The following is a 10,880-nucleotide window of genomic DNA, read 5'->3' as shown; positions in this document are numbered from 1 at the left end:
GGACATGGATGTGGGTTCATTCATCTCAGGCCAGATTTCTCAGATGGCCTAGTCCAACTCCTCAAGGTTCGGCTTCCCAGCTTTGATCACTACTTTATGCATTGCTAGAGGAGTGGTCCCATATTCACTTACCTTCGAGTCCCTGAGCCCTGCCATTAATTTGGCATACATTAGGAAGAACTGTTGGAACCCGGATTATCCCAAGATCACCTTTTCGGGGACCCGCAAAGCTAGGGCTCGGGGACCTTCAGACGCTTCTGCTCCTTCTTCTTCTTCTGCTACACCTGCTCCAGCCCCAATACCAGCACCCTTTGGCACCTCCATGCAGAGCTCAGACCAGATAGTGCTGATGCTGCAGAGCCTCCACCATGGCTTATGCCTGGTGATGCAAAGTATACATGACTTGGCTCAGCATCGGCCCATTATGAGCATGAAGGCCTTTATGGCCCAGGTGACCTGGACAGGAGTTCGGCCTTCTCCTCTGGGGGAAGGTAAGGCTCCTACAGCCCAAGAGCCACAGCCAAAGCCGGAGGCAACACCTGAGGCCACTCCAGAGGAGACACCAGAGGTCACCCCTGCTACCACACCATCTGAGGCACCTGAGGATGGAGACGGCGTTGCAAACACAGATTATGTTGCAAACATGGTAGCAGCAAAGAGCTCCTGGGATCCCTGGCCCACTCCAGCACTAGATACATCCTTGCCAGCCCAGGATGCCCACTCCACACCTCAGGATGATTCTACACCAGTACAGAAGGACTGAAGACAGGACTTGATTTATTTCCTTCTTTTTAGATACATTTTTTTTAATTTGAGTTTCAGTCTTAGTTTATTTACATATTGAGCACATTTTGCAGCTTTTTGGAACAATTTACATTTTTTTACTTTATGTAGTGGATTGTTTTGGTTTTTAAATTCTGGTGTTTGTGATTGATTTTGAAATTGATTGATTGCATGACTTGAGTGAATTGCGATGCTAGATCACGTGCTTTGAATAAGTATGCGGTAATTAGAAGATAAAGAACATGAATTAGGTGCGTGAGTGAAAATGTTAGTTTGTTTGACAGGTAAATTGTGAGGGCAATCATTAGCCATAACCCGATGAGTGTGTGAACCTTAATTGTGAGAGAACGACTAGCATTAGGTACCGATTTTTGCATGAATCTCTAAATACTGAATGAATGCATGATTTTGGAAATGATGAAGGTCGTGATTGATTGAATTAGCCACTTAGCCAAATAGCTTACCCTATCATGAATGATGAATCCCTTGCACCCATTTTGAGCTTAAATCTGATTGATTGAGTTGAACCTTAAGTCTGTTGAATTATAATCTCCATCTACCTTTCCTTAGGTTGTAGGATAGCATCATGGTTCAAAGCAAATTTGTCCCAAATTTGGGGGAAGATATTGGGTGATGATAATTGTGGTAAGACAAGTAACAACCACACAAGAAAATTGTGTCAAGAAGCAGTAAGTAAAAACTGCTAAAATAAAATAAAAGAGAGAAAAAGAGAAAGTTTCAAGAAATAAAAGTTTGTGTATGTTGTTATTTAAGTTAAGTGTCTTATATGTTTGTGGCATTTCAATAGAAGCTGGGAATAAAAGAAAAAAAAAGTTAATCTAAGAATGAATGCTCTCCTAGAACATAAATTTTTGCATCATAGAAAAACCATGAATTGTTTGTAGCCCAGCCTCATTACAAGCCAAGAAAGTCCTTCAGATTCAATTTGTGTGTTTGTGATTGTATGTCATGAGATGAAATGCAAAAGTTGAGACTTGTGTTGGTTGTTGAATTGAAGAATTGCCTTAAACACTTGTGCTTATGAGTGAAACAGTGACCGTGAGGATTAGGCTTGATGAATCTTCCTTGATACCTGTCTTGCCTGCTAGCTTATTTCATTTGTGCTGCTTAATGATCATGTTCAGATCTTTGAAATTCTGCATATCTTTATGAAAAGTTGTTGGTTGAAGTATTGCTTGCTACTTATGTCATGTGATTGAATGCTTTGGAACAAACACATCTTTTGATTAACCACTATGAATTTTGTCACTTGAGGACAAGTAAACTGTTATTTCTTTGCTTGAGGACAAGCAAAACTATAAATTTGGGGGAGTTTGTTAGTCGTTATTTACAACTAACTTTTGTATTGAATAGTTACATGAAAATAGTTACATGAAATTAGCCTCTTTCCCCCAATTTATGGTTTTTTTTGTAGGAATTGTACATATTTTCATGTTTAGTTTGATTTTATATAGTAGATACTCTCATTTTGTGAATTAATGTTGAAACCACTTCAGTTTCAGGCTAAAATAAGAGAAGGTTTTTGCAACTGGTGTCTCTCTAAGCGAGTCTTATGCGCTTAGTGAGTGACATCCGCTAAGCAAGGCACACAGCTCGCTTAGCGTGTTGGGAAACCCTAGAAGAGGATCAGTCAGAGTTGTGCTCGTCCAGCGAGTCATTTTTCTTTTCTCGCACTCAGCGTGCCCAGCTCGCTAAGCCTAATTTCACTAACTTGCGCTTAGCGAGCCAATCTCGCTAAGCGAGCCATCAGAATCTGAAACGTCAAGGAGTCTTTAAAACACTGAAGTTGGCATAAAAAATAAAAGAGTCAAAAAGTAGAGCCAAGGGAGAAGCCAAAGCGACAGAAACGAAGCCTCCATGAGAGTTTAGGTTATAAGAGTAAGATTAGGGTTCTAGAGGTTGGAGGAGACATCCTAAACAATTCTTAGCCATTTTCTTCCCTCAAAATCTATCTTTTGTGTTGAAAGTTCATTACTTGTAATGGAAGGCTAAACCTCTTGTTGGGGAGTTCTACTGAACCTTTGATATAACATTCTTTTACTATCTATTTAATATTGTTTTTATGTGTTCATTGCTTCAAACTATGCTTATTTTTTCATGCTTGCAGCTTGATCACCCATTTGTATGTATGTTCTGCCTCTTTACAACGACGAAATTTATCAGCAAGTGTACTGAGTCACACGAGTAGTATAAAATGGTAAGAATCGAGTATCGAATCACAGAGAGTTTGTTTCATTCAGAAAAGTGTTCATTCAATAAGTAGACATTTGTATAACATCATGAAATGGAAATAAAAACAAGATATAGTTGCATTTCTAAAGATAACTACAAAATTAACTAAGTAAATGCGAGAATAAACAGATGATTAAAACGTTAGGCCTTTCTACTAAGTGACTTGATGCAATTAAGGGTTTTTCTCTATCTAATGTTGTTTTTGTGTTCTATGTTGAGGACAATTATCCCAAACACTGATGTCTCGTGTGAATGGGCTAGTTTTAATTTAACTTCGTTCTCGGATCCCTTGTCGAACTTAGCCTAACTGAACAACATTAAGATCACAACATATTAAAAACTAGAGTCCCTGCACTCCGTGTCCAGACAATACAGTTATCTAGCCCTGCTCTATCCAGTTCTAAGGATTCAAAACATTTTCCAATGCTAAAAATCCTAACTTTACACACAAATAGGTGATAAGACCAAAAGCATGCAAGAATTAAATGCAGATAGAAGCAATGAACACATCAAAACAACACTGAATAAATAGTAAAGAATATTTACATCAAGACTCAACAGAAATTCCCAACAAAAGCTTTAGCCTTCCATGGCAAGTTATCACCTTTCAGTTACAATAGGAGGTTTTGGAAGCAAAATTTAGATTACACAGTAGTGTGGATGTCTCCTCCACCTCTAGGAACCTAAGAATCACTCTAAAACCTAGAATCCTCTTGAAAGCTGAGGTTTTTGGTGCTCCATTGCCCTGTTGCGTCTCTCATGTAGTAATTCTTTGTGTTTTCTGCCAAAGCCCTCTCATTTTTCGCCAACTTCATCTTTTAAGGGTTTTCTATCCTCGAAGGCTCGCTTAGCGCCATTTTCGCGCTAAGCGTGAGTAAGTAAATTTTGGCTTAGCGCGTCAGGCGCACTAAGCGCCAAAAGAGACAAACAACTTGCTAGGCGAGCTGATGGCGCGCTAGGCGCGTACATGCGTAGCAGATTCTCTTCCAGATTCCCTTGACTCACTAAGCACGCTGATGTCTCGCTTAGCGGATGTTACTCGCTAAGTGCATATGCCTCGCTTAGCGAGACACCAACTATAACAACCTTCTATTTCTTCATCTTTTCACCTGAAACTGAAGTTGAAAACTCATTAATTCACATTGAAAGGCATATCTACTCCATAAAAATCAAACTAAACCTAAAAATATGTACAAACCTACAAAAGAACCATAAATTGGGAAAAAGATATAATTTTCATAAAGCTTTTCAACACAAAAGTTAGTCGTAAATGACGACTAACAATGTATAGTTAGGATTTTTAGCATTGGGAAGTGCTTTAAAGTCTTAGAACTTGATAAAGCAAGCTAGAAAATTGTATGTCTAGGAATGGAGTTCAGTAATTTAGTCCTTATTATGCTGTAATCGTAATGCAACTCTTTTAGACTAAGTTTGTTGAGGGATCAAGGACGAGGTTTAAGTAGAGTTAGGTCAATTCACTCGAGTGATCTTGGTTTGCATAATTTTTCAATATAAGAACACTAAGACAACGTTAAATAGAGAAAAATACATAGCAACATCAAAGTAGATTCAGTAGAACAACCCAAGGCTTTTTACTTTGCTGTTTTTACTTCTCAATCTCTAGATATTTTAAATTGTGGTTAATTAGATTTTCATACAAAAAACCAACTTAACATTTACTTGCTTTATACAAATGTTTGTTCATTGAATCTGTATTTTTTGAGTGAAACAAGTTCCCTGTGGATACGATACTCGGTTTTTACCATTTTATATTACTTGTGCGACTCGGTACACTTGCCGATTAGCATCACAGAGGAGCGAACACCACTTCTAACCTTCACACCATGAATCTCTCCATTTGCATCTCTCTCTTTTAGGATAGAAGAAAGTCCCGCAGTACATAGGATAAAAAGATAAGGTAACAATGGGTCACCCTGTCTAATCCCTCTCCTAGGTGTGATAGGTCCAACAGTGTCTCCATTGATCAATATTGAGTAGTTAACAAATTCCAAACTTCATCCATCTCACCTATTTGTCATGGAAACCCATTTTTGTAAAAAGGCTGAAAACATACTTCCAATCCACTCTATCAAAGCCCTTACTGATGTTAATTTGTAATGCAATTTCTCCCAATTTTTTTTCTCTTATTTTACATCTCATATGGTGAATGATTTCAGAGGCTATGAGAACATTGTTTGAAATAGACCTATTTTCAAAAAAAGTTGATTGGCCACACAAATGCTGGGAAGAAAAGGTTTAAGAGGATTGGCCAAGGTCTTTGAAATAATTTTGTACAAAACATTACAAAGGGATATGAATATGAAATCTTTCATATTTTTGGGGTTTTTATTTTTAGGAATGAGGACAATTGAGGTTTTGTTTACTAGGGAAGGAAAAAAGCCATTTTCTAACTAGCAAGTAGCAAAATGAAACAATTCAAGGCCACACAAATGCCAAAAACGTTTATAGAAAGATGGGTTTAAACTGTTAGGGCCAAGTGATTTATCAGAATTCATTTGAAAAAAGCCTTTTTGAATTCAAATATAGAAAAAGGTTTAAAGAGAATAGCATTGTCACCAAATGAGATGCAAAGAGAAATTTCATTAATAATTGGCATCAAATCATCAACATTATTATCATAATGATACAAGCAATTGAAATAATCAATAGCATTTTACAAATGTCTTAAGGATCATAAACAACAATTCCATCATCACGTGCCAAAGAAAAATGTTGTTAGTCTTTTTACGTTCACTTGTTGTGGAATGGAAATACTTTGAATTAATGTCTCATTCTTTCAACAAAAACACCTTTACTCCTTGCCTTCAGTAAATCTCTTCTTGTGCAATGAGGCTACCCATCTCCTTATGAAGTGTTTCAAAGATTGTTGTTGACTGGTCATCACGCATCTCCCAAGCTTCCTCTATCTTCCTTCTTGTTTCAAAAATTATGGTAAGATATTGGTTTCGAATCTAATTTCCCCACGAGTTCATTTCAGTGGATGTTATGGACAATTTTGACAAGAAATCATGACCATCTGGATGAAACCAACCAAGCTTCAACACATCATTTAATTCAGGTTCAAGGAGCCAATAATTTTCAAAACTAAATCTTTTCTTGAAATTAATTTTACCACCATCATTAAGCTTAGGAATTATTGGAGAGTGGTCAAACTTCAATGTTATCACATTGAGAATCTTGAATGAAGGGAACATGCCAATCCATTCAGAAGCAACAAGTGCTCTGTCTAGTTTTTCCTCCACTATGTCTGGTTTCCCTTTTCGCTTAGACCATGTATACTAATACCCTTCTATTGGAAAATCATGAAGGTTTGAATTGAAAACAACAGCTCTGAAGCCTCTGATGAGCCAATTCGGGTGATCATGGATACCAATTTTATCTTCCTGTGAGAGAAGATCACTAAAATCATCGAATATGCACCATGGGAGATTTGATAAGCCAGTAGCAATGGATCTTAAGATCCCACGAGTCTCTTCTTCTATGGCGATTGGGATAACCATAGAAACCAATGAGCTACCAAATAGGTTTCCCATGGCGAAAAACTTTCACGAATATAAAATTAGAAGAATAGTTCATTAAATGTCAATCATAGGGTTTTTTTTTCAAAGAGCCAAACCCCCCCCCCCCCCCCCCCCCCGCCCCAACTCCTACCATTGGAATCAACAGAAAAAGAAAAATCAAAACCTACCTTAACTTTGATGTCTTCGATACGATTTGAGTGAACAAGTGTCTCACAAAAGAAAAGGATTTCCAAGTGGTAAGCTTGAACTAGGTCATTTAGGACAGGAACTATGTTTGGGTTGTTTAGGCCTCGGTAGTTCCAACTGATGAGGCTCATTTCCCTGGCGGGCCTTGCTGCCAAAGCCCGCGTTTAAAAAAGAACTAGGGTTTTCATTCTCAAACATGAGTATAGTTGTATTCAAAGTGCTATTAATTGAATGAGCAATTGGTTTTTCCAACACCAGGTGAGCCACCAATCTTCTTTTCTTGTCCCCAATAACTATTTTTGATACATTGGAGTTTTTTTCCATCATCATTGCATGATTGATTGAGTGGTTATTAGGCAATGAGTTCTTACTTGAATGCGCCAATATCAATTTCGAGTTTTGGAATATATGTAACAATAACTGCTCAAGCATTAATTCCTGATTTTTAAGGACATTTGTTGTCTGTTCCCCATCCTCATTATTGCATTTATTGTCGCAATAGTTTTTGTTTTGGTCACTGCCACAGAAGGGCCATGTCTACCACCATGAAGGTATTTCACAGCGCTTTCTTCGGTTATCATTGTATACAACTCAGAACTCCAGTGTCTGGTTCCATCATCCATTGGCATGGCAAAGAAATGGTCACAAAACTCATCTACATGACTCATGATACCACACGAGTAGCAAAATGATCCAAGTCTTTCATAATTGAAGAAGACTTCTGTAGGTTCTCCACCTTTCTTCTTGGCATTCATTGATTTTTTTTTCAATGGCTTTCAAACATCCATTAAGACCCTAATGTGCCTGAAGGAACGTAAAAGATTGGAACTATTCTTTTCATCATACTCTAAGAATGTTCCAATGTAGTTACCTATGCTTTGCCCAACTTCTTGAGACATGAACCCTAAAGGCAGATTGTGCATCTGAATCCAAAAGGGGACCAAGAATAAAGGGATGGTTGTTGGATTGGCTCCTTCCTTAATGACTCCAAGGATTAGGAGGTGTTTGTCAAAACTCCAAGGTCTACCTTTGAGTATTCGTTGGACAACCAAGTGGAAGAAGAATCGAAAAAGGAAAATTCCATATTTGACTTCAGTAATTTCCACTCCACACTTAGGTCTCCAAACCAATGTCATTCTTTCTTTCATTATTTGGAAATGAATAATGCGATCAGTGAGGAATCTACAACCAAACATAGTGACCAATCTATGACATCCTTTGGTGCTAGAGCAATGTTGAACTCTAGATCTCCATCATCATCTTGTATGTTAAGACCATTGACATTCGGTATCTCCATGGAAACGAGCGAGAAGAAAAAATATGCCTGTAACGGTTAACCTTAGGGAGAGGGTACACTTAGAAAAAGAAAGAGGCTCAAAAAACTCCCAAAAACACTCATCTCATAATGAAGAGAAAACATCTCATAAAGAATTATCATCGAATGATGATGTAAAAATATTTTATATTATTAATGCAAGACTTATTTTCTCATATAGTTATATTATAAAAGGATCTGTTATTGTTTGAAAAAGTTAGTTTAGAGAACATATTTTAAAATCTTCCATATATATAGTCCTTTTTTTTAATTAATACATTGATCGGATCAAGCCGGGGAGATTCAGCTTGCTGACTGCATTTGCCCTCCTTTTGTAGAAAGAGAAAAGGGAAGCACTATTATGTAGCAAAACTTTGTACCGTGTAACAATTTAATTTGATCAAGGGACCAGTAGCAATTTCACCTATTAATGCCTTCTCTTAAATGACACTTTCTCTGTTCTGAAGTGCACATGAATGACATGAATGCTCCAACCCCCCTCCCCAATGCTTCACGCTTTTCTTCAATGCCTTACCCTTTTATGTCATGTCAGCCATAGTCACATGCACACAAGCAATTGGTATTGGTAAATGCACTCAGTAAATGAGTAAGTGATATAAATGCACTGGACTAGTACACTAGAACTTGGTCTAGAACCTGCTGTGTGCTTAATGCCATGCACTAAAGCACGGAATGTTTTAAACTCATTTTTACTTTGCTCAGTGCTATTCCCGCAATTAACATTGTAATAGTTATAACATGCTTGGAAACACATTAAGAATAGTTTGGAACGTGGAAGTTTTAGTGTTTGTTTGGTTCTATGTTTACACCTCACGTTAACTAACAAATTCACGTTAAATGTTAAAATTAATTCAGAAGTTAGTTCTTGTTGCATCAAGAGGACGTGCATCCAAGCCTAATTGACGCGTATCCAGACATGTTAATAATTATTAGCTTTTGAAAATTACATCTGACATTAAATCTAAAACATGAAACCAAACACACTTACTATATCTAAATCATAAAATCAAACATCATAAAATCAAACATATTGTTAGTATCACCTTATTAATAAGGCAATAGATAAAACCGTGACAAGTTACAATCCTTCATTACTACACTTCCCTTTTTATTTATGTGCCTACCTTGGCATTTTCCCAACCGGTATCTCTATTTAAACACAACCCCATTTCCCAACTTCCCCAATAGGAGCTATCCTGTTCTTCCCCAACAAAAGAATCTGCTTATCCCTTCTCTCTCCTACTCATGAGCTCCATGTCTTGCCAAACAACATTCACATGTCTTTGTTTCTTGTGAAAAAAAAAAAAATTATTTCCGACTTTTTGCTTGAAGTTGGTTCTCCACTAACCACTGCCCCTCTTTATCCACACCCCAAAAACAAATACTCATCATCTTCTTCTACTACTAGCAGCTAAATGTTAATGCTCTGAAAGCAAAGCTCTTGCTGCTGCTCATCATCATAAAGACACCATTCGGACTCTTCCCTCCATTTTTAACAAAGTTGGCCATGAATTCCATAACCCTCTTGGTTCTTTTGCCCCTCTTTACTCAGTTTTTGGAAGTTGAGCCTGAAAGACCCAAGCTTCCAGGGAAAACCAGGTTCCCCATCTCACAAATCAGTGTGATGGGTTTTGTGTATTGTGATTTCTGCTCCAACAACAGCTTTTCCAGACACAGCTACTTCTTGCCAGGTGATAACTCTCAAAAACATCTACTTAGAATGTTACATGGTGTTGTAATTTGTAATGTAACTTGTGTTGAAACATTGAGTTGCTTATTTTTATTTTTATTAAGAAAGATGTTTATATCTAGTGTGTTTGACAATGTCTTGATCAGGATTGTCTAATCTTTGTAGAGAGATTAGTGTCTGAAAATGTCTTGATAATATTGTCTATAAAGAGTACACATGTGGGAACCAAAAGAAATGTTTGTTGGTACTAATTACTAAATTATTAAATAAAGAAACAATTGCTTTTCTTTTGTCTTGAAAAAACAATTGCTTTCCCAAACACACACTTTAGTTCAAATGGGGTGCATCTTATACTTTTTGTTTTTCTTTTAATTTTCATAATTATCTCCATGCAGGTGCTGAGGTCAAGGTAGATTGCATGTTCAAAGCACTTTCAGAGAAAACCTCTGAGCAGATTTCACTTTCAGTGAACAGAACTACCAATAAGTATGGGATGTACAAGCTGGAAATCCCTTCAGTGGATGGAGTGAAATGTGCAGAAGATTCTGCAGTTGTGTCTTCTTGCCAAGCAAGCTTAATAGGTAGTTCATCCTCTGCTTGCAATGTTCCTGGCTACAAAACCACTTCTAATGTGATAGCAATCAAAGCAAGAAGAGCCAATCTCTGCATATACAGCTTCAATGCTTTGACTTTCAGACCATCCAAGAGGGACATCACCTTGTGTGGTAATTAAAAGAAGCAGCTTACACAAGTAGGCCTAGTACTTTGGTCACTTGTGTATACATACAAATTCCAAGAAAATAAAATGAAAAAAAAAACTATATGTTGTCTTTTTGCAGCCCATTAAGGGCATAGAACCATAGATCTCTTGTCTCTCTCTCTCTTCATTGTTTTGCTGCATTATTTTGTTTGGTAACACTGTTTTCATATCATGCTATGTTAGAAAAAATATCATGCTAGTAGAGTTTGGATGTGAGAGATTTTCCTTGTTTTTATTTAAGAAGCTGATTAGTCCTTGTTAAAATGTACTACTAGATGTATATAATTTCTCTCTCCTGAAATTGTAAAGAGCAAGCAACTTATTCAAAAA

At 37.2% G+C, this 10,880-nt stretch overlaps 1 protein-coding gene across 1 annotated transcript; it reads left to right on the top strand.

Annotated features, from left to right (window-relative positions):
- Nucleotides 1-9,520: 9,520 nt before the first annotated feature.
- On the top strand, nucleotides 9,521-10,598 carry LOC100500029 (uncharacterized). Its single transcript, NM_001248901.2, is given in 2 exon segments — nucleotides 9,521-9,791; nucleotides 10,186-10,598. Coding segments are annotated over 2 exon segments (522 nt in total). The 5' UTR covers nucleotides 9,521-9,607; the 3' UTR covers nucleotides 10,524-10,598.
- Nucleotides 10,599-10,880: the final 282 nt, after the last annotated feature.

This window comes from Glycine max, chromosome 19 (genome assembly GCF_000004515.6).
Source record: "Glycine max cultivar Williams 82 chromosome 19, Glycine_max_v4.0, whole genome shotgun sequence".
Taxonomy (NCBI): domain Eukaryota; kingdom Viridiplantae; phylum Streptophyta; class Magnoliopsida; order Fabales; family Fabaceae; genus Glycine; species Glycine max.
This window is presented reverse-complemented; position numbering and strand designations above follow the sequence as displayed.